This window comes from Pseudogymnoascus destructans (assembly GCF_001641265.1).
Source record: "Pseudogymnoascus destructans isolate 20631-21 unplaced genomic scaffold scaffold_19, whole genome shotgun sequence".
Taxonomy (NCBI): domain Eukaryota; kingdom Fungi; phylum Ascomycota; class Leotiomycetes; order Thelebolales; family Thelebolaceae; genus Pseudogymnoascus; species Pseudogymnoascus destructans.
Window position 1 is genome coordinate 32,173 of NW_020167538.1, and position 22,273 is coordinate 54,445.

Sequence of the window (22,273 nt, forward strand, 5' to 3'; positions counted from 1 at the left end):
GAAAGAAGTCATCCTTTGTAATATGAGAAATATGAGCCTGCATCATATCTTCAATTTGCCGACCATAGGCCTGCTTTAACGGGCCGAAACAGCCAACATCAAGTGGCTGGAGTAGATGAGAAGAGTGAGCAGGCATACAAAGCGTAATAATGTTGTGTTCCTTGCAGTACTCCTCAAACTCATCTGAGTGGTGGCTCTCATGACCATCAAGGACTAACAAGCGATAACCACCAACACTCCGGGCCTTTGTATGCTTCTCAAAGTGCTGAATCCAATCCATGCCTCTCTCGTTTGTAGTCCAGCCATTTTCAGTAACAGAAATCACCCAATCGCTTGAAAATCCACTATTCTCATACCAAGATGTAAGGTGGTTTTTGCCTGCAACAATGATAAATGGTGGTACTGCCCAACCTTGAGAACTAACGCCTTGGATTACTGTAACCCATTCCCGATTACCAGGCTGTACCTTCTTTGCTTTTGCCCGCCCGTCTGAGCTTGTTACAACCATAGCAGTTGAGATAACGCCCATCATAAACCCAGTCTCATCAAAGTTGTAGATATCTGCTTCATCGATACCATATTTCGCAATTGTGTTACGCACAAGCTCAAACCAGCCATTAATAACTTCTGGATCTTCGCACTTAGCCCTCTGGTAGTCGTATTTGCGCTGAAAGCGTGTCTGGAGCTCTACACGCCGCTTAACAAAGTTTGAAGCCCAACGCGACCCAACGCGTGACGCGTCGCGTGTTGCAAGTAGTCGACTTGCCATATCTTCAACAACAGACAGCCGAGGAGGAAACCCTTTGGCAGCTAGGTCGAGTATATACTGAACAAGGACGGACTCCTCTAGGTTAGTTAATTTCCGTGAGTTGGCTTGGATATCGCGTCGTGAAGGTACACCTTCTAGACGACGACCTAGCTTGCGGTGGTCCACAGAATAGATCCTAGCAGCAACTCGAAGGCGTAACTTTGGGTCGCTTTGCATAGCCTGGATAGCTAGCACTAATTGGCTTTCATCGTTTTTATGGGGCATGTTTTGTTGTTGAGGAATTTAACATTTAGTTGGGGGGTTTGGTCACCGCATCATTTTGGCGCTTTCGCTTGTTTGGCGCTTTCGCTATACATGTACGTTATATATATATATTTAGTGGTTTTTCGTTGATATCTTTGTTGTTTGAAAATGAGAACTAATATTAAAGTTGACAGAAATTATTAGTAACTTAACTTATTGTAGTTTTCCCTTTCTCCCTTTCTTCATTTCTCCATTTCTCCATTTCTCCATTTCTCGAGCTTCACCTCTTCCAATGTTAGCCACACTAGATCGAGTGCGCATTTTAGCTGCTTTATTAGAATAGCAATAGCAATAGCAATAGCAATATTACACTCTCGATTATACCCTATTTAACGATGTATCGGCTACGGAGTAGAAAGGTGAAAAGGGAAGCTTCTGTCGCTGTTTTAAGCTCGCTTACCCACTTTTCAATATTCCCCCCGCCCCAACTAAATCGCCGCACGCCTATTTGTGCCTTAGGTACCACTCCTGCCAACTCGTTCGACCTAGACCATCAGGGTAATTGCTTGGTCGTAGGCACAATTGAAGATTCCCACTAGCCATCCATGAGAATGCGAGAGCCTCGTAGTGTTCTAGACAATTTGGTGACGGGACTATATGGAATATCTCCATCTTCGCCTATGAACAACCTCTTTAAAATACGGCAATCACGTAATGTGACAGAAATAGTCGCCTAACCCACATTTGCCACTTTCGGAGAATAACAGACAAAGAAGACGTTCAGCGATTTGTTAAAAGATTATCACACCGTTACCTATTCTCTTTTATCAACAGGATGTCATGGTAAGACTTGATGTCCAGTTACCCCTATCAACTTCGCTAGTTAAAGATTGGCGGGGGCTGTGCAAATTCTTAGTCGCTTCATCCTTACTATGAGGCTTTTATTGCTGGTTGTGCCCTTTCCGTAAGCTATCTCCTCACCCATCAAGCACCGCTGAGCTGGAAATGCTAAAAACCAGAAAGCATTAGAAGACATGAAATCCCGCATATGCTAAAATCCCTCATGTTAGGAACTGTGCCCCATTATCAAAACGAGGTTGGTAGATGAAGCGCCAAAGACTTCAGCTCAAAAGGTGACTATCACTGAAAAGCACTAGTATATGGTAGGTCAAATCTAAATCACGCATATCGATGGATGATAGGAGGCAAAAAGGTAGAATTCAATTTTCAGTTTTATTTAATGGGAGTAGATTCCTTGGACCGGCCAGTACATACCTTTCACCAGCGAGTGCGCCCTGTACTCCCATCGTATTTGTGTCTAACCTTCCACCCATCCCCCTTTTACATTCATCCCATATCGTGCGCCGAAGTTTCGAGTCAAAAGCGCAAGTCAACATGGCGGATCCTCTAGAAAAAGAAGTGCCTCGCATTCAATGGAACGCAGATGATATCGAATTGGCCTCGAGGCCTCGCGCGCTTCATCGCTCAAACTCGCAATTCTCGATTCACAGCAGCCACAGCCGCCGGGGATCAATCGATCCTTCACACGCACTCCCTATTCAATACCGAGCCGTGTAGGTTGCGGCAATATACTATTACTGGCCGATTGCTGACGCTGTACAGGTCTTTTCAAATCGACGAGAGTATTGATCAAGACCTCTTAAAGGCCAAGAAGCATAAAAAGTCTGCCGCCAAAGGTATTACAGCGAGATACGAGCGACTGCCCAGAAACTAACAATATTGTAGAACTTGAGAACCTTGATTGGCATATAGTATCTCCCGAAGAAATATTCGAGCGTCTTTCGACCTCGAAGACTCGAGGTCTTTCCGCAGAGCAGGCAAAGAAGAACATATCCGAGTACGGCAAAAATGTTCCCTCTCGCCCACCGACACATTATACAAAGCAAGTTTTTGGATACTTTTTTAAGGGATTTGGAGGCGTCCTCCTCGTCGGAGGTATTCTCGTCTTGGTATCTTGGAAACCGCTCGGAGAACCGGCACCGGCTATTGCTAACCTAGCACTCGCCATTGTCCTTTTTGCTGTCTTTGTTATCCAGGCTGCATTTAACGCGTGGCAAGATTGGTCTTCGTCGCGTGTCATGGCATCAATCACTACTATGCTTCCCGATCACTGCATCATATTGCGGGGCGGCACCCAAGCTACAGTATTTGCTAGCGATATAGTCCCTGGAGACATTCTGTATATCAAGGCCGGCAACAAACTTCCCGCTGATGTGCGATTCATCGAAATTTCTTCGGATGCCAAGTTTGATAGGTCTATTCTGACTGGTGCGTCTAATAGCGGTACAAAAAGATACAGCAGCTGACATGTACATGTAGGTGAATCTGCACCTCTTCCGGGAACGGTTGACAGCACCGATCCAAATTTCCTCGAGACCCGATGCATTGGACTACAGGGCACTCATTGCATAGCAGGGAGTGGTCTCGGTGTAGTTGTTAGCACAGGCGACAAGACAGTCTTTGGTCGGATTGCAAAGCTAACCAACGAACCTTCGACCGGTATGACACCTTTAGAGAAGGAAGTTCTCAACTTTGTCTTTGTCATTATCTCCATCATGGTGGCGATGATAGTTCTTTTCATTATTGTCTGGTTAGTTTTCGCAAATCTACGATGGTAATCCTCGACTAACTTTATAAGGGCTGCATATCTTCGTAAAAACCACCCTGGTTGGATCTCAGTGCCTGCGCTCATCGTAAGCTGCGTCAGTGTCGCCATTGCCTTTATCCCCGAAGGGTTGCCAATCGCAGTCACTGCCAGTCTAACAATCACTGCCAACATCATGCGAAAAAACAAGATCTTATGCAAGTCCCTCAAGACTGTGGAAACCCTAGGCTCAGTTTCTGTAATATGTTCAGATAAGACTGGTACTTTGACAAAGGTAAGTTCTATATTTAACGCGATATCATAATGAAACTAACAGGCTCTGTAGAACAAAATGTACGTCACCGAAGCTGCCATTGGTGCCTTTGACATGAGTGCCGAGGGTAGCCGTGATGAAATGATCCGTCAGAAAAATGCAGACCGCCAAAACTCCGTCTCTCAATTGCGGACCATTGCTGGGTTGTGCAACTCCGGAAACTTCGATGCAGCTACGTACCACTTGCCTCTTCACGACCGGAAAATACATGGGGATGCCACTGATCAGGCTATACTTCGCTTTTCAGAGTCACTTGGGCCAGTTACAGAGGCACGAGAATCGTGGGTTAAGTCTTTTGAGCTCGCTTTCAATAGCAAGAACAAGTATATGATTAGGACCTTTACTCTAGCTGATAGGGCCGGTTTGGATCTAGCTCTATCACTCACGCAGGCGAATGAATTCCGACAGAATGACACGTAAGTTTATCGGTGTCTTGAATACAGCAAATGCTAACCTTATAAGCCTCCTGACGATTAAAGGAGCTCCAGATGTCCTCATTGGTAGATGCTCCATGTTCGTAGACCGAGATGGTGTTAGCAAACCCCTAGATGAAGCCACCCGCTTTAGCATATCTTGCATCAAGGACCGCTGGTCTTCTCAGGGCAAACGTGTAATCTTACTCGGTCGCAAAACCCTACGTCATGAGCAAATTCAATCAACTCCTGCTGATGCTAAGTTTGAAGACGAGATAATAGAGCAATCCAGGACTGGCTTGACCTTTGTTGGGATTGTTGGCATAGTCGATCCTCCTCGCGACGAGATACCCTCGGTAGTGGGCATTCTCAGACAAGCTGGTATTCGCATATTTATGGTAAGCGTTATATACAAAGAATCTAGTAAGCAAGGTTCTAATGCTTTATTCAGGTCACTGGGGACTTTGCGTTGACTGCACAAGCTATTGCTGCCGAATGCGGCATCATTACCAACCTGCCAGGCGCAGTAAATACTGTCGCCGTACTAACTCGCGATGAAGTGTCCGCACCCTTATCTATTGACAAATCACCTGACCTGACCCCCCAACCTGTAACTTCAATCGTCGTCAGCGGCCCAGAGCTGATCACTCTCAACGAATGCCAATGGGACCAACTCTGTCGATATGACGAGATCGTGTTCGCTCGCACCACTCCCGAGCAGAAACTCCGCATCGTGCGGGAATTCCAAAGCCGTGATGAAATCGTTGGTATGACTGGTGATGGAGTCAACGACGCCCCTTCCCTCAAAGCAGCCGACATCGGAATCGCACTCGGCAGCGGATCAGACATAGCAATCGAGGCTGCGGACATGGTTTTGCTAGAATCCTTTTCGGCTATCGTTCATGCAGTACGGTACGGTCGCGTCGTTTTTGATAACCTCAAGAAGACAATCGCCTACCTACTCCCCGCGGGATCCTTTTCCGAGTTCTGGCCCGTCTTTGGCAATGTCATCTTCGGCCTCCCGCAAATCTTGTCTTCGTTCTTGATGATTATCATCTGCTGCTTCACAGACTGTGCTGCAGCGATTGTTCTTGCGTACGAGGCACCAGAGGCCGACGTCCTCCGCCGCCGCCCACGCAAGCGCGTGGACCGTCTCGTCAACTGGCAGCTCATGCTGCAATCCTATGCATTCATCGGTGTCCTCGAATCGATCGCCTCCTTTGCCATGGCTTTCTGGTATCTCGAGCGCCAAGGGATCCCCTTCTCTGTTTTCTGGTTCCAGTATGGCGCAATCCCTGACAACCTCGATGCTGATTTCGTCGCCTCGAAACTCGCCATCGGATCTTCGATCTACTTCGTAAATCTCGTTGTAATGCAGTGGTTTAACCTGCTCGGAGTACGCACACGCAGGCTCAGCATCTTTCAGCATCCGCCTCTATTTAGGAAGGAAACTAGGAATTGGCTCCTGTTCCCAGCGATGGGCTTTGCACTTGTGATGGTATTTTTCTGGTTATATGTCCCCCAGTTTCAGCGCGTGCTAGGCACTGCCGAAGTGCCAGTGGAGTATTTCTTCCTTCCCGGTGCTTTTGGATTGGCCATTTTGTTGTTAGAAGAAGGAAGGAAATACTGCATAAGGGCGTGGCCAAAGAGTGTTTTAGGGCGATGTGCTTGGTAAGTTGGTTGCTGGCAATCTACCTAATCGTGTTCGCACCGACCACCTGTAAGGTGGTCGGCGAAAGCGAAGTGCATCCGGAAAGCGAAATTGCATCCAGCCAGCCAGATATCATTAGTATGTAGAATCTCAGGGTTTAGCACAAATAATCATAATAATCATGACTAACGTGGTTTATCAGTACCTCGCGCATATCAGTACCTCGCGCACTTTCCCCCTATTTACCTACTTATAAATCTAATAAGCTAGACATATCTATATCTGCTTGTTTAGAAGTCAGCGTTACAAATTCTTAATAGCTATACAAAACGTGTTTTACCTATTAAAAAAACAACATAATCGTGTTATAAGAGTCTAATATAGAAACAATTCTAATCTACATTCATTCGTTATTATGACATATCTATTTTTAAAACTATTTTATTACTATTTCCTTAAGATTTCTATTATTAGTTTCGTTTATAGGTAAAATTTGGTGGTCATTGAGCTTGCTTAAGAGACCTATTATAGTGATGCATTACGGAGTTAGTGTAGAAAGATTGTAGGGCAAAAACTCCATATACCCAGTAAAACAATAAATAAATTCTATATACCCAGTTCCATCCCACGTGACCCGCCCAAGCCCAATCTAGAAACTCCCCCCGTTCTCATATGAGAACGGGTCAATTATGAGGCCTGCGGCAAGTCCTGGCATTATGCCCAGGCTCGCCGCAGGTGCCGCAGCGTGTGCGGACCAAGTCCGGCACAGCGGCAATGACTGCCCCAAGCGGCAGAAGTCCTCCGTGATCCCGGCGAGCCCGGCGTCTTCGAGGACGCCGGGCATCCTCCCTCCGAACCCTCTCTTTTCGCGGTCGGCTGCGGGGGATTCCATTGCTCATCGTCGGGGCTGGCTCGGACATGCCAGGCACAGCCCTCCTCGGGACAAACGGCGGTTGCCCCATCTTTGTCCCTCCTCTGGAGCCGCCAGGAGAACTTCTCCTTGACGGCCCAGTCGTCCAGGGCGCGGGACCAAGCGTCCAAGTCGAGGAACTCGCTACCGTCGACAGGGGCAGCGAGTTCGGCTAGCGAGGCCATCGTAGGAGGCAGGGGCGGGGGAGGCAGGGGAGTTTGTGCCTTGCGCGAGAGCTTCCGAGGGGGGTTTCGAGGGGGTCGGAGGAGGGAGGGAGCCTGGGAGGTGTCAGCGGGGTTCGGTGGAGGGGAGGAAGGGAAGGGGGAGGAGGTTTGGGGGTCTCAATTGACCCCCGACTTCCCATGCAATTGAGCTGGTATATTGCCAGCTCAATTGCTTCAAAAAGGCCATATGAGAGCACCTACTCTCAAATGAGAGTACGCCTCTCATTGGCTCGTTAACCTTCCAAAGGAGGGTTAGCGGTTGACTGGGTAGATGGAGTTTTCTTACCAGTTTACTGGGTATATCGAGTTTTTGCCCAAGATTGTATTACATAGGCAACTAATCCTGGACTTCTTTAGCGACCTATTCTGCTGTCCACATCCCCATAAAATATTTGCTTAGCACCCTATCAAAGTCTGCCACAATAGTGTAAAAAGATGGGCCTCCGCCGGTAAGGTACTCCGTAGTTTACTATATTATAGTATCTTATACTATCCCTAAAACTAGCTACTCTCTACAGTACGGCGCCATAAGTATGCATACAGGTCTGTGCTTCTCCTATACAAAAAGACACTCGTTTACTGCAATTTAAGCACAGACCTGTATTCTGTATTCATACTTATGGCGCCGTACTGTACTGTTATGTTACTTTAATCTGTGCGGTGTACGTAGGGAAGGGAAATATATCCCTCAAAACACATGTGTGCGACCCATCGTAGCTGCAGTTAGCCGGTAACAGGTACGGTACCTTTTCTCTCTAATGGGCCAGCTCAACTCTATCGTTTTCTCTCCGTTTGCCCTCGTTTCTTCTCTCATTAACTCTTCTCTTCCTCTTCTAACAAACATCAATAGTCCTATATCTTCAATTGCTTCATCATTCCCTTTTTCACTTCCCTGTTTACACCCCGCCTTCTTGCGGATTGTTCCTTGTCCATCCCGCCAGGCCTCGGCGTCTCTTAGTCGCGCTTAGCGCCCTTCAATATGTCGTCATAGTGGTCAGATTCTCATAAATTGTCAGTCCACAAACCACTGCCCTAATTCCAGTTACGCTTAGCCTGACCCAATCGATCCCAGCCGCCCACGCGAGCCCAACATTCCCACGATTTAATCCCCATTCTGTTATTCTTATATATAATTTTGATGCCCAGTTACAACCCTCAACGACGAGAAAAATACCGTTCGTCACTGCAATGAACCAAGACTCCAAGACTCTTACAACAGAACTATACCTATACATCTCAGAACGACGGTGCCATTGGATATATCATCACCACCACTTTTCATTCGCCACCAGCGCCCGGAGACGGTCGAGAATTCAATGTGTACCGACGCCTGGTCAAGAACGTCAAGAAGAACACAGACCAGCATTATAAGAAGAAGAAGAAGAGGGATCTCGACCTGACTCTCACGTAGAGCCTCTTTGACAATGCCACACGCAATTCCTCACGAGGCGTGCGCCTATAATGACCCCGCACTCCTCGCACCCGCCACACCCGACTTGGCCCTCACAACCAAGTCACCAGCCGCCACCACCACCTCCTCCACTTCCACATCTCCCTCCTCCTCACCCGCCCTCACATCCTTCCACCTCTTCCCCCACCTCTACCCCGAGCTCCGCCTCAAAATCTGGCACATGGCCCTCGACCTCGGCCGCCGTGTCGTAACAATCCACTACGAGCCCTCCACGCACTCCTTCCACACGCCCACCCCAACCCCCTCCCTCCTCCACACCAACCGCGAAAGCCGCCACGAAGCCCAGCGCGCCTACCCCCTCCTCTTCGGCACCGCCTCCGCCCCCTCCCACATCCCCTTCCACCCCGCACACGACACCCTCTACTTCCCCCGCCGCAGCACCATGGGGTACGACGACTCGCTCCGCGATTTCGGGGCGTTCATGGCTACCCCCGAGGACCTGACGCGCGTGCGCGTCGTGGCGCTCGACTCGGTTGATTCGACGGAGAAGAGGCCGTGGGAGGCCTACGACAAGGCGGTGTTCGTGAAGTCGTTCCCGCGACTCGAGAATGTGGTGTTGGTCCGCGGCCCGAAACGCGCGTGGCTGAGTAATATTCCGCGCGCGATGGGACCGGAGGTGGAGGGGAGGGAGGTGGAGTTTGTGGCGGTGGAAGGGGAGGAGGGGGGAAGAGTTGTGAAGAGGTTTGAGGCCACGTTTTTTGGGGAGGAGGAGGCGTTGGCGAGGATTCATTGTGAGAGGAGGGAGGATTATGTTACAGCAAGATTGCCGCCTGTGTTGGTGGTTTCGAAGAGGAGAGTTGAGAGGGAGTGAGGAGAATGAGGAGGATGAGAGGGATTGTGCTATTTTTCGACAGCGAGCATGTTTTACTTTGGGAGCATGTTTTGATTTATTATTTATGGGGGATTTTGTAGCGTGATGGATGGGGTGTACAGCATATATGAGCGGCGATAGTAGACGAGATACCCGACCTAAGCGTCAGCGAGTCAATTCAGCACCTGATCTAGCATATTTTCAGTATGCCGCTATGATGCTGTATTGATTTCTGTACATCGGAGCTTAAGTCGACAAGCTATAATATGTCGTTTGGATGGCATTTTTGTATTTATCGAGCAATGGCTGTGGCCTTATATTTAGACCAGTTATAATATGTTTATAACTCCAATCATGCTTCTCGCTATCACTTTGTGCCATGATTTCTCAGACAGCCATGATGTAACTGTATATCTACCCCATGAGTAGTCCATAAACAGGGAGAAGTCCACGATCACCTCTCCATCCATAACCTCACGCACCCAAACCACCCCCTCACTTCCCCTCCACCCCCCTTCTCCTCCTCCACTCCCCCACCCCCCTCTCAAACTCCCCCCCATCCAACCCATCCGGCACCCACCACATCGTCACCCCCAACTCCTCCACCTCCCTATTCCTCTTCTCATCGTCAAAAAACAGCATCTCCCCAAACTCCACCCCCGTCGTCTCCCTCAGCCGCGCAAAATGCTTCTTCTTACTCCCAGGATAAATCTCCATGTGCCCGAAAAACTCTATCGCCTTCCGAGCCTTCCCACCTCCCGCCCCCCTTTCTTTTCCTAGCGCCTTTTCCCTGGCCTTCTCCTTCTCCCGAGCTTTTTTTGATGTTGAACCGGCTGAGGACGCGTCGTCCCCTGCCTCCAATGGTGGCGGGGCCGGCACATCAAACCACGGAATCTGCAACATCCTCAACAAATCCCTCGCCACCTCCGGCGCGCTCGTCCGACTCGCCGCCGCCACCTTAACCCTCGGATGCGCATCCAGCGCCGCCAAAAGCGCCGGCACGTGCGGGTAGAAACTGAATTCCTCGCCGTGCTTGTCGCGCGCTGCGTGTGTGTAGGGGGGTGTGGTGGAGGAGGAGAGGGGCTTCAGGGGGGGGAGGCGTGGGTGTCCACCCAGAAGGGCCAGAGGGTGTAGTCGAGGTCGAAGACTATGAGGGTGGGGAGGGGGAGGGAGGAGGTTAGGGAGGGGGGAGGGAGGGGGGAAGGAGGGGGTTTGGGGGATGGTGGGGGTGGGGGGGATTTGGGCATTGTTGATGGAGAGGGGTGTGGTGATGATGAGGTGTTCGGTTTAATGGTTTGCGTGTGATGAGGGGTGTTTTTGTTGATGTTGGAGTGTTGTGTTGGTGGTGGAGGTTGATGGAGGTGTAGTTTTGTTGGCGATAAGATATATGATAGGGCTCTTTGTTGGACAGGCTGCGTACAGATGAGACAATATATCTGTATTCTTCGCAATTGATAGAATACCAGTGAGATATTATGCCCTCTGGATGTTGACGGTAATTCGTTGTTGGCCCCGTATGTAAATCGCCATGTTGTCGTCCACAATCACGTGCCAACCCTCAAGGGTATATATAGTGTCCTTTACGGCTGCTCTCATCAATAATCTCCTTCCATCCTAAGATGGTGGAATGGTGTAATGGTAGCACGTGACGTTGTGGTATAATGCTCACCCGTTGTAACATACAATCCCGTTTCAATCTGGGTTCGATTCCCAGTTCCGCCAGGAGATTGAAAACGTAGGTGGTTTGATTCCACCACACTTATTAATTTTTGGCTTTTTTTTGGCTTTTTTTGTATTTTCTTTTTGTTCCCATTAGGGTATTTAGCCGAGTGACAACCGAGCGGGAACAACTTGACAACACGTGACGATTCACCTGCTTTTTCCTTCGCCGCGGCAATTACCCCGCAGCCTCGGGAATACTGAATTGGAGTCGGCGCGCCTTAACTGTTATTTAGAGCTCCTGAGCTTATTCCGATGCATCTCCACCTTTTATATCCTTCATTGACTGCCCTTCAAATCGTTTAGTACTTTTGCAATTCTTGAGATACCAGATACCCGAGCTGTGACTTCTTTTAATTCTTCTATTAAATACCACGCGTCGTCTCTCTCTCTCACCAAAACCCCTGTTTATCACAATCCCCCCAAAATGTCCAACTCCACAGTCGCTGTTCCCTACGCCGAGCCCCCGTGGTTGAACAGCCTCCCGAGCGCCTACTACAATGATTCTCACCGCAAATGGCAGAAGACGGTGCGCGCATTCGTCGACCGTGTTATGCTCCCATATGCGGGAGACTGGGAGGCCGCTGGTGATGCGCCACGTAAGCACCAATTGCTCCAAATTCATTGGAGACCCGCTAATGAAAGACAGCAACACTCTACAAAACCTTCGCGGACAACAACATGTTGATCCCCAACCTGTCTGCGCCGCTACCGATTGAGGCGCTCAAGAGCGTTGGCATCCACGAGCTCCCCGGTGGTCTCAAGGTGGAGGACTACGACTACCTACACACCTCAATCTACATCGACGAGGTAAGCCCCCCTTATTCCCCCTTCATGTCCTGTCTAACTCCTTTAGCTCGCTCGATGTGGAACTGGCGGCCCGGCGGGATCCATCACTGTTGGATTCGCCTTCGGTCTCCCCCCCATCATCAAGTTCGGCAACAAGCAGCTGCGCGACCGCTTCGTCGCGCCCCTCGTCACCGGCAAGATCCGCATCTGTATCGCCATCACCGAGCCCGGAGCAGGATCCGACGTCGCCAACATCGAGACCACCGCTGTGAAGTCTGCGGACGGAAAGCACTACATCGTTAACGGTGCCAAGAAGTGGTATGCCGACCTCTCCCCCACCCCTGTCATTTTAAATAGTAGCTAAGTACACCCCAGGATCACCAACGGCATCTTCTCCGACTACGCCTCCATGGCCGTCCGCACCGGCGGCCCCGGCGCCGCCGGCCTCTCCCTCCTCGTCGTCCCCCTCAAAGCCAAGGGCGTCAACATGACCCGCATCCACGTCGGCGGCGGCAAAGCCGCCGGAACCACCTACATCGACCTCGATGACGTCAAGGTCCCCGTCGAGAACCTCATCGGCACAGAGGGCATGGGCATGATCTACATCATGCAGAACTTCAACCACGAGCGCCTCACCATCGCCATCGCCGTCAACCGCCAATCCCGCGTCGCCCTCAGCGCTGCATTCGAGTACTGTCTCAAGCGCGAGGCGTTCGGGAAGTGCCTCATGGACCAACCTGTCGTTAGGCATCGCCTTGCCAAGGCCGGCGCTGTACTCGAGAGCCACTACGCTTGGGTTGAGAACATCGTCTTCCAGATGACCAAGCTCAGCCAGGCGGATGCGAACCGCGAGTTGGGTGGACTGACGGCGCTCGCTAAGGCGCAGTCGGGTCTTGTGTTGGAGCAGTGCGCGTCTACGGCTGTGCTGCTGTTTGGGGGGAATGGATATACACAGTCGGGACAGGGAGCGAATGTTGAGCGCATCTACAGGGAGATTCCGGGTATTAGGATTCCGGGTGGTTCGGAAGATGTCCTGCTTGATCTGTCGGTGAGGCAGATGGTTAAGAACTTCCAGAAGAAGTTGAAGGATTTGGATGCTGCGAATGCGAAGCTTTGAGTGGGTGGAGTGAGGAGAGCCCTGGGATAGCGGGTGTTTCTATGAAGTGTATGATCTGGTACATATTGTCCTATTTAGACTTTCTCACATACAAAAAGAACATATTATATTTATCTTCAAGACTTAGTTTTTCTTAAGCCGAAGTGACCGTGCAAGGCGACCTAACCTCGAACGGAACCCAGCCACAGCCGCCGCAGACCCCTTGTCCCCACACTGCTGCTCGTCCGCTGCCCCCTTATCCACAGCACGAATGAGGTCATGAAGAGCCTTGACAATATTATACCCCTCCTTAGCAGACGTCTCAACGAAACTACACCTGAAGCTCTTCGCAAGCTCAATGCCTTCTTTGACTGTCACCTCTCGGCCACTGTTCAAATCTGATTTATTCCCCACCAAAACAATCTGGATCGGCCTCGCTTTCTTGCTCTCCCTTGCACCTCCTACCACCTCATCAACCTCCCCGTCCTCCCCCACCGCAGCCGGCACACCCAGCTCTCCCGCGACTTAATCGAGTACACCAGCAGCGCAGTATCTGCATGGGATCTGGTGTTCCCAGCCCGCGCGCAGGTAATCCTCCATCTCGGCGTCGGAAGGGGTGATTGTATCTGAGACATCGAGGAAGGCGACGCGGTTGTCGAGGACGATTTGTTTCCTGTAGTTGGTCCAGATTAGGCCGTCGTAGTCTTCGACGAAGGTGTTTAGGATGAACTTGATGGGGTTAGTTTGGGACTGTGATGTGGGGGGAGGTGGGGAGATGCGCTGATACGTACTTGGTCGATTATTTTTGTTTTGCCAACTCCTTTTTCGCCGACTACTAGGATTTTATATACTTTGGGACTGGTCCTCATGTTTAACCCTGCCATCTTGCCTTGCTTTTGGTGAGATTAAATGAGGGTGCCGTACTGCTACGCTGGATTCTTTCGGCCTGGAGTGAGTGAAATTGTCACTCAAGCCATTCATATTTTATCCTTCAAACTCTATGACGAAAATTATTTCCGCACGCATTGCTCATAATCGAATCAGCTGGCATAATGCCACCGCCCAGCCTCGACAATCTAGTCGTGAATGCCATGGCTACTGCCACCTCCAAAGTCGCACCCAGTGATCTCGCCTCCAATATCGCCCACAGCCGCGATGTTAACTTCCCAGACGTATTGGCCACCGCAAACATGCTTTCCCTAATGGAAATCGCCAGCGCCCGAATCCTCACGCCTCACCTCTCGGGCACACAGACATGCTTGAAAATGGAGCGGATCCTAAAAGCGAGAATGTACGCTGGGACACGCCGATTAAGCTTGCAGTACGGATTAGGAATGAGCGTATGGTGAAGGCTTTGCTTGAGAAGGGCGTCGATCTTCCCTGGGGCATGGAAGGTGCACAGCAGTAGAATGGTTGAAAGGACACCCGGTCACTGGTCTATCACCTCGTGCTCGCGCCTGAGTCCGCCAATGCTGGTCTCTGGGGGGCTGGAACAGACGCCAAAGGAGAAATGGTCCAGCAGGGTCCCGAGGTCGGAATTGACTTGAAAACGAGGTTGTCAAAGTCAGAGTACAATAAAAGAGCATGGACTATACAAGACCTCACCCTGTCCCGAAGAACCCTCATCTTCGTCGATAATCGTCTCTTCTTCCGTTGCCAGAAGGCCAAATGTCGACAGTGGGCAATCTGCCTAGGCGGCAAATCGAGGAAACCGCGGTTCTGTATGCACGCCATGCGCTCCGTTAATAGCCAGGCCGAGTCCATCCGGTTTATACAGAGGATAAATTGGGGACCACCCTTCTCCTTTATCTTGTCCGAAGAAACCTGTTGGTTGCTTCGGACAACACCCTGGTAAAAGAGCTTAGCAGATTGCAAGGAATGTCCAACCTCGAGTTTATGAAAGATATCAGATTACTGGGCAGAGATTGGCCGTCGCCCTGCGCCCAACGCCGCCGTATCAGGACACATAGAAGCACGTGGAGGAAGGAATCATCGAGTCACGAGTTGGGAAGGAATAATGGTACTTGTGTCGCGAGATCGCAATGAACCCCAGGACACCCCACTGCCCGAACCACCGTGATCCCAAACCCACATCTAAAAACCTCAGCCGTGGGATCTGCTCTGGGTTATGCATGTGGAGTGGAGGGATGGGGTTGGAGGGGGCGCTGGAGGGGGCGCTGGGAAGGGTGGAGGTGAAGTTGGTTGTTCTTGGGGTGAGGTTTTAGGGTCGAGGAGTGCGGGGTGGGTTTCTGAGGGGGGGATGTGGTGGTTTGGAAATTGTACGGGGGCTTGATATGATGGGATTTATGGTAGTGGTTTTAGATCTTAGTAACTGGCATAACTTACTAATTTTCGCTGTTAGTGATTGAAACCGTTTAGTTGTGCTATAGAATTTATGTTGGTAAAATTTATTCCTCAGTAACTAACTAGCATACTGATCATAGCCGTCAGTGATCGAAACCCTTTTGTTGTGCCACAGTCGCTCTGATAGTGCCTGTTATCTACAGACACTGTTGTAACTTATACAATTTGGTTCCCAGCTTCCTTTCCCCCTATTCACAGCTAAAGTATAAAACTACCCGCAAATTCCATCCCAATGCCCAAAACGCCATGCGAATAAGTCATGCTAACTCCACCATGCAACCTATAGCTTTCCAATCCCCCTTAATCGCAGATAGACATCCTATTAAAATTGTTAGCAAAACTCATCCGATGTAAAAAAAAGCGAAAACCTACACATCCCCACCCATACAAGCTCTGCACCGCAATCTCACCCCCAAAATACTCCGCATAAGTCCTACTAAGCGGTAATCCATATCCCAGTCCCGCAATACTGCTGTTCACCCCTCCCCCCGCCGCAATCGCATTCAGCGCATCCATTCCACTCCGCTCCGTCCCCGTCGATCCGGCGGGGATATCATCCCCAACCTCAAACGTCGTAAAACTATACGACCACACGCTCGGCATAACAGCGGGGCTAATTCCCCCACCCTCATCACGGATCCTGATCGTCACCCCTGGCGGGCCCGCCGCGAGCGGCAACGCCGCAAGTTGGTTATCGAGCATGGTGTCCGTGGCGTCGTCATCATCAGGCGGCTCAGCAGCGATGGTGATGATGACCGGGCGCGCCGAGTTACCTGACTCGACGGTGGCGCGGAACGCGTTCTTGAGGAGCTCGGTGACGATGTACTCGAGATGTACAGGCACGTAGGTGAACTTTGTTTCCGGAACCCCGTCAATAATCCACGTCGGGCGCACGCCGTACTTGAGCTCGCAGATCTCGGACACAAAGTGTCCGCACGCATTAATTATCGACGCGGGTTTTAGCTCCGTGTCAATTACGCCGATGTAGCTCTCTGGGCCTGGCGGTCCCGCATGCGCCTGGGACCAGTGGTGTAATGCGATGTGCTGCTCAGCCACGAGTCGCGTGCCGATGCGCGTTTTCAGATGCTCGTCCAAGAAGCGTGTCACCTCACCCGGACTGATATAGCGGCGGCATTCCAGAAAGCCGCGTGCGAGAGTGGGGATGGTGTCGCGGTGGGTATCGACGAGATCTGCGAGGACGGCCGTGAATTTCACTTCGTCGGCGAGGGAGGAGATGTGCGTGTCTGTGTAGGGGAGGAGCGTGGAGAGGGAGTGCTGGTAGTTTGCGTAGATGCGCGAGATGTTGGGGTTGGAGACGGCGATGTAGGGGAGGTTGCGCAGGGCTTGGATGCGGTGCGCGAGGCGGATGGGGAGGAGGGACAGGGTGAAGTTGGCGGAGGCGAGGAGGGCTTCGGTGGACAGGGGGGGACGGCCATGCCTGGGTACGGGTTAGTAAAGAAGGAGAAAGGGGAACTGAGGTAACATGAGGGGCATGGAGAAGTTATGGAAGCTGTACCTGACTAGATCTGCTAGACTGAAGCTATGTAATGGCTTGCTGGCGAGGCTCCTGATGGGGTCGTCGGCCGTGACTGGGAAGCCTGGGAGACGGACCCGCGGGCCCTGGTGTTTCGTAAAGTGCCTTGCAGTCTGCAAAAGCCGCGTTGAAGCTTTCATGGTATCTTCATCGTAAGCATTGACGATGCTTGGGAGTTGGAGATGTTGAAGTCGGAGAAGATGGGGGGAGCTCTGGTAGAGTCACTGGAAGGTCCGACCTCGCTTTGTCGGCTGGCGGGTAGTTATCGGGGCGATAAGAGATTGTCCGACGGCGATGACGTGTGACGAGGCACGGGATGTAATTGCGGGGTAAACAGTAGTTTTATATAGTTAAGAGGATGAAGAAGCAATAAGGGGATAAAAAGGAAGCAATAGAGGGGTTTAGGGCGTGGCGATGGACGTAATATTGGATATAAACAGGTATTCTGCAAGGGAATATCAACACGCCCTATACAGTACAGTGCAGGCAGTCAGCACAGCACGGTGCAGTTTATGGTGTCGCATGTCTGGCATGTGATGAGCGGTGCGTTCTGTGCTGTGTTGTGATGAAGCCACGGCGTCTCGATTAGGCAATGCCACCACGTCTCACAGTTATCCCAGTTCATGTCTCATATACACACACATTCACGGCATCAGTTGCGAGGTAAGGGAGGTAATTCATCGATTATCCGTCAGCCCACACGCTTAATCATTGACGCTCAACCATAATCCGTATGCTATGCGCGTATACCATTACCCCTCTACTGGGTCTTCACCTCTCCGTCCGCCTCGACGGCCTCGACATGCTCATTGGCATCCAGAGTGTGCACTGTGCCCTCGTCGAAAGTGACCCTGCGTAGAATCTGTCAGCCCTTATCCCAACCACTAGCCCACCAGAAACTAGATAGGAAGCCCCAAGGAGAACTCACGAGAAGCCCTTGAACACCGAGTTGTACTCATGCCCGATCTTTCCACCTTGCTTGACGGCGTCCTGCTTTGCGCTGAAGGGGTTGTCAGATGCTGTTTTTATGGGTGTTGTGTGTGATTATGGGGTGAGAGGGACTCACGCAGCGACTTGCTCGTCGGTGGAGTCGGATTTGAGGGTGACCTGAGAGAGGAGGGGTTAACTGTCTGTGAGAGATGGGGGGGTTGACGGTGGGCCCTCACGATGTATCCAGGCATGATGATTGATGAGAGTGTAATGTTTGAAGTGTAGATAGGTCTGTTTTGTATGGTCGATTTGTGTCTTGAAGGTGTAATTATGATGAGAGACTGGATGGAATGGAAGAATAGAATCAGAGATGGAGAGGGAGAGGGAGAGGGTGAGGGAGAGGGTGAGGGTGCGAGTATAACCAACCACCTTGGCCTTGATTGTTGGCTGGCGCGTGTGGAGACCCTGGACGGATACCACCAGCATGCGTCATCGTCAGCGTCATCGCCCTCCACGCCATATTATAAGTTAGGGAACAACACAATCAGTCAGTCCAATCAACCCAATCAATCACCAGCCTCATCTGTCACTTACTCCATCTCAACTCCATCTAGCTCCATATAACTCGAGCAAACCAAGCAAACCCTTGGCACACGACGATGTGCATCTGGGAATACCATCATCTGGGAATACCATCATCTGGGAATACCATCATCTGGGAATACCATCACTCTGATATTCCATACTCGATTCCATTTTAACCCACTATTTATATTTACAAGCACCCCCCCCCCTTCTATTTCGCGTACTTGCCCCTCTTCCCCCCTCCCCCCTCATCCCCACCCCTCCGCTTCTTCCCCTCCCTCTTCCAATACTCCTGCTTCTCCCTCTTCTCCCTCTCCCCCCTCTTCTCCTCATTCTCCGCAACCTTCTTCCTATACTCCACGCGCTTCTTCTCATTCGCCACCCGCCTCTTCGCCACCTTCTCCTTCCGCAGCGTCATAAGCTGCTGCATCAGATTCCTCGCCTTCTTCTCCTCCCCACCCACAACCACAGCCCGCTTCTGCATATACGTCTCCTCCTTCCCCTTCTTCATCCGCGTGATCTGGCTCTTGAATGGCAGCTCAGCTGCAAGCTGGCGCGGCACTCGCAGCGGGTTGAACACACGCGCCACGCGCTCGACGGGCTTGTACTGGCTATTATTCTGCTGCGGCGTCGGGAGCGCCTCATCACGTCGCACTTGGCCTGTCAGACGCATAGGCGCCCATCCGAGGAGGTTCGTCACGGGGTTGTAGAAGCGGTGAGGTCGCACGGGGAACCAGGCGCGGAGGAACACAATGTCGGACATTAAGATCTTGTCCTCGAACGTCGCGCGGAAGTGACCCTCGGGCTTGGCGAGCGCGCGCTTGATCTGTCCACGCACTCCTGACACGGTCTTGATCGACGCGCCCTCGAACTTGGCAATCTCGAGAGACGTGCTGAACATATCCTTTATGAACGAGGTGTTCTTGAAGATCTTGTACGGCACACCCGTCAGCTTGAGCTTCTTGACAATCTCCGTTGACTCGTCCACATTCAGCACCGTCCCCGTCGCCGCGATCCTGAACCCAGGCGTCTTCGCACTAAACGACTGGAAGCACGAGAAGCCCGTGTTCGGCGCAATCAGCGGCCCATAGAACGTTCCGAAGCAATGCATATGCTCGGGCGTGTACTTGAGCATGCGGTTACGGATCCGCGAGTCCGAGATCGAGTACACAGGCAGCGTCTGGAAGCGCCTCCACCCGAGCGAGAAGATCAGCGGGTCGTTAGTCTTGAGGATCTTCTTGTGCCATCTGTGTCGCTTAATTCGCACCTGCACGAACCCGAAGCGGTCCTCGGTCGCGTTGATACCGCCCGCGATGATAGGCATGCGCGGCTCAAAGCGCGTCACGAACTCGGATGGAACGCCCTCAATGACTATCTTGGCGTACTGCCCGGCGCGGAAGCCTTCGACGTTGACGCGCGAGCGGTCGTCGAGGCTCTCGAACTCGGATTTGTTGATGTTGAGCTGCTTCTGGATGACGGCTTTCTGTGCGTCGTACCAGTCGTCCTCGCCGAACTCTTCGTCCCCGCCGCCTTCTCTACGTGCGATGGCTTTGTCGTTGTTGAAACCCTCTCGATCTTCCTCCTCGAACCGAAGTTTTAACTCTTCTTTCCGTCGGGCGTTCTTTTCGCGCTCGGCCTCGATGTCGTTCGGTTCATCGTCTTCCTTGTCTCCCTCTTCCTCATCGTCCGCCTCGAGATCTTCGAATTCTCCATCACCTTCATTATCCGAATCCTCCTCATCTTCATCTTCGTCACTGTCATCGTCGGAGCTGCCACCCTTCTTATCCTTGAGTAAATCTGCGGTGGCAAATCTCCTCCTCAGCGCGTCGATGTTGTCTGCAACAGACCACTTCTCCTCCAGCTGCTCGTAATCGAACACAGGAACCATGCGATCTTCGGCAAGTCCGCCATCCTTCCCAGGAGAAGTCTTCTTGATGAAATCATCGTCATCAGAATCATCCTCGATATTCTCCTCCTCAATCTCGCCTCTCCAGCGGTTCAGCACCTCGGTCGGAGTAAGCGACTCGTCGTACATCAAACGCGCCAAATCAGCAGTCCTGTACGATCGCTTCTGGCCATGAATCTTCATGGCATTCGCAATCATGTTCTTCTTCCATTGTGCACCCTCCTCCTCAGAATCATATTCATCGTCCTTGTCGCTTTCCCCCCCAGTAAGGAGAGATCCCATGTCAGAATCGCTGTCGGCAAAGGCGATGTCTCCACCAGCCTTATCCTCCTTCTCCTTCCTGAACGCCTTGCCGAGTCTCTCCTCGCTGATCTCGGCTTCGCCCTCGGGGTCAAGCTCTTCGTCCCCACTGTCAAAGTCTTCCTCAGCGCCGTCCTCCGCATCTGAATCGCCTTCTGTGTCGACGAAACGAGCCTTTCTAGGCTGTTTCCGCCCGGTATCCTCTTCCTCGACGTCTTGGATCGTCTCTCCATTGCTGAAAAGGCGAACACCATCGTCAGTCTGTCCGAGGAGCCTTCGCTCTCCTTGCAGACCGACGATTAATCCCTCTCCTTGACCGCGCTCTGTATCCTCATCGTCCTTGTCGAAATTGAAGCCCTTCTCGCGCGTAATCCAGATAGTGTCTCCCTCAATTTTCAAGCCACTCTTGTCAGACATCGGCGCATGTAGTCTCTTCTCCTTCTCATCCAGACGTCTCCTTCCCGTCCTCCCAGTAGCCTTTGCCAATGCCTGGTCCATATATGGAGTCGGGCATGGATCTGGAAGCGATTCCATGGACGAAATTGTGTAGTCGCCCAATCCGGGGATGTGTACTCGTTGTCCTTGCGCTGCGAAATTCGTACCTCTAAGGTAACCTGATAGAACGACAGTCCTGTCACATTTCTCGTCCTCCTCGATCTTCATTGGGTGGGTAATGTCGCGGAAGCTGTCGATGACGGTGTAGGGATGCGCGTTTCTCCAGATCAGAGGTCGGGGGTTCTTCATGACGGAAAGGAATCTAGAAAGGTTGTGGATCTCGCGGTCAGGATAGCGCCCGTTGATGACACCGGAGAGGTAGAATAGATGTGCTCCCTGGTACAGCTCACTCCAAAATCGGTTCTTGAGGCGTTTCTTCGCATCCTTCAATGTCTGAGGCTTCTTGAACATGTCCAAATGCGTGAGAATACCGAAGACGTTTCCGGGCATACCGCTGGCGGAGAGGATGTTCAAAAACTCCATGGTCTCCATCTCGAATCCGAAGTTTCCGTCGATCATGAGCAGTACAATGTCCGCCACCTTGGACATGTCCACCATGGCTTCCAGCTCGTTGGGACATTCTACAAATGTAAGGCGTTGGCGCTTCGACGTGATGACGGTAATTGGTCCCTGTGGTTCCGATAGAGTTTCCTTCGCATATCTCTTAACCAGCGACTTGAGAAGGGTCGTCTTTCCTACGCCGGGTGGTCCAACGATGGCGACGAGGCGTGGCGGCGGCTCATCTGGGATGCGGTCCACTAATGGCACATGGAGTCTTCTTTCTTTCACCTGGCGCATAATTAGAACCTGGATGCAATAATAGTTCAATCAGTCGTTGGCTGTATACTTACATCCGAAGAGCGCGCAGACGTCTTCGCAAGACGGCCTGGGTTCGCAAAAGCAAAAGCCTTTGGATTGCGATCTGATAATGCGTTAATACATAATCAATGTTAAAAAATAACAATAACTCACCTCCAGTATGCTTCTTCTTCTCCTTTTGCGGCCTATGGGGCCTATTCGTTTGGTCCTCCATGGTTGTGCAACAGTCTCAGAAACACCCTTCGAGGCTCATCTCCATTTTCCCAAATATTCTTCTGCTGCCTCGAATCTTTTTGCGCTAAGAA

General features: G+C 51.3%; 10 protein-coding genes across 10 annotated transcripts; 4 read left to right on the forward strand and 6 right to left on the reverse strand.

Moving 5' to 3' along the window:
- The first annotated feature begins 1,272 nt into the window (after positions 1–1,272).
- On the forward strand, positions 1,273–6,201 carry VC83_06615 (uncharacterized protein). The gene is made up of 9 exons (XM_024470210.1): positions 1,273–1,976; positions 2,036–2,586; positions 2,636–2,709; positions 2,759–3,301; positions 3,353–3,623; positions 3,672–3,912; positions 3,964–4,367; positions 4,414–4,762; positions 4,816–6,201. The coding sequence occupies exons 2-9, from the start codon at positions 2,204–2,206 to the stop codon at positions 6,037–6,039; spliced, it is 3,489 nt and encodes a 1,162-aa protein (XP_024321687.1). The 5' UTR covers positions 1,273–1,976; positions 2,036–2,203; the 3' UTR covers positions 6,040–6,201.
- A 334-nt stretch (positions 6,202–6,535) lies between these two features.
- VC83_06616 (uncharacterized protein) lies at positions 6,536–7,571 on the reverse strand. Its single transcript, XM_024470211.1, has 2 exons — positions 7,436–7,571; positions 6,536–7,387 (listed from the first exon to the last, which is right to left on the reverse strand). Exon 2 carries the CDS (start codon positions 7,108–7,110, stop codon positions 6,730–6,732), a length of 381 nt encoding a protein of 126 aa, XP_024321779.1. The 5' UTR covers positions 7,111–7,387; positions 7,436–7,571; the 3' UTR covers positions 6,536–6,729.
- Positions 7,572–7,772: 201 nt separating this feature from the next.
- VC83_06617 (uncharacterized protein) lies at positions 7,773–9,776 on the forward strand. The gene is made up of 2 exons (XM_024470212.1): positions 7,773–8,160; positions 8,222–9,776. The coding sequence occupies exon 2, from the start codon at positions 8,574–8,576 to the stop codon at positions 9,429–9,431; it is 858 nt and encodes a 285-aa protein (XP_024321780.1). The 5' UTR covers positions 7,773–8,160; positions 8,222–8,573; the 3' UTR covers positions 9,432–9,776.
- A 150-nt stretch (positions 9,777–9,926) lies between these two features.
- Positions 9,927–10,678, reverse strand: VC83_06618 (uncharacterized protein; the record flags this gene model as incomplete). The annotated part of the gene is made up of 2 exons (XM_024470213.1): positions 9,927–10,514; positions 10,544–10,678. The coding sequence occupies 2 exons, from the start codon at positions 10,676–10,678 to the stop codon at positions 9,927–9,929; spliced, it is 723 nt and encodes a 240-aa protein (XP_024321688.1).
- VC83_06620 (uncharacterized protein) lies at positions 10,646–13,160 on the forward strand. Its single transcript, XM_024470214.1, has 4 exons — positions 10,646–11,749; positions 11,800–11,960; positions 12,007–12,257; positions 12,315–13,160. The coding sequence occupies exons 1-4, from the start codon at positions 11,578–11,580 to the stop codon at positions 13,054–13,056; spliced, it is 1,326 nt and encodes a 441-aa protein (XP_024321748.1). The 5' UTR covers positions 10,646–11,577; the 3' UTR covers positions 13,057–13,160.
- Positions 13,161–13,179: 19 nt separating this feature from the next.
- Positions 13,180–13,919, reverse strand: VC83_06621 (uncharacterized protein; the record flags this gene model as incomplete). The annotated part of the gene is made up of 3 exons (XM_024470215.1): positions 13,180–13,550; positions 13,575–13,764; positions 13,827–13,919. 3 exons carry the CDS (start codon positions 13,917–13,919, stop codon positions 13,180–13,182), a joined length of 654 nt encoding a protein of 217 aa, XP_024321747.1.
- A 168-nt stretch (positions 13,920–14,087) lies between these two features.
- VC83_06622 (uncharacterized protein) lies at positions 14,088–14,443 on the forward strand (the record flags this gene model as incomplete). Its single annotated transcript, XM_024470216.1, has 2 exons — positions 14,088–14,192; positions 14,252–14,443. 2 exons carry the CDS (start codon positions 14,088–14,090, stop codon positions 14,441–14,443), a joined length of 297 nt encoding a protein of 98 aa, XP_024321746.1.
- Positions 14,444–15,427: 984 nt separating this feature from the next.
- Positions 15,428–17,325, reverse strand: VC83_06623 (uncharacterized protein). The gene is made up of 3 exons (XM_024470217.1): positions 16,916–17,325; positions 15,772–16,837; positions 15,428–15,718 (listed from the first exon to the last, which is right to left on the reverse strand). Exons 1-3 carry the CDS (start codon positions 17,071–17,073, stop codon positions 15,680–15,682), a joined length of 1,263 nt encoding a protein of 420 aa, XP_024321745.1. The 5' UTR covers positions 17,074–17,325; the 3' UTR covers positions 15,428–15,679.
- A 277-nt stretch (positions 17,326–17,602) lies between these two features.
- On the reverse strand, positions 17,603–18,257 carry VC83_06624 (uncharacterized protein). Its single transcript, XM_024470218.1, has 4 exons — positions 18,100–18,257; positions 18,000–18,040; positions 17,862–17,933; positions 17,603–17,784 (listed from the first exon to the last, which is right to left on the reverse strand). Exons 1-4 carry the CDS (start codon positions 18,112–18,114, stop codon positions 17,694–17,696), a joined length of 219 nt encoding a protein of 72 aa, XP_024321752.1. The 5' UTR covers positions 18,115–18,257; the 3' UTR covers positions 17,603–17,693.
- Positions 18,258–18,659: 402 nt separating this feature from the next.
- BMS1 (Glycoside hydrolase 2 (Mannanase, beta-galactosidase)) lies at positions 18,660–22,238 on the reverse strand (the record flags this gene model as incomplete). The annotated part of the gene is made up of 3 exons (XM_024470219.1): positions 22,122–22,238; positions 22,001–22,071; positions 18,660–21,938 (listed from the first exon to the last, which is right to left on the reverse strand). Exons 1-3 carry the CDS (start codon positions 22,180–22,182, stop codon positions 18,660–18,662), a joined length of 3,411 nt encoding a protein of 1,136 aa, XP_024321751.1. The 5' UTR covers positions 22,183–22,238.
- Positions 22,239–22,273: the final 35 nt, after the last annotated feature.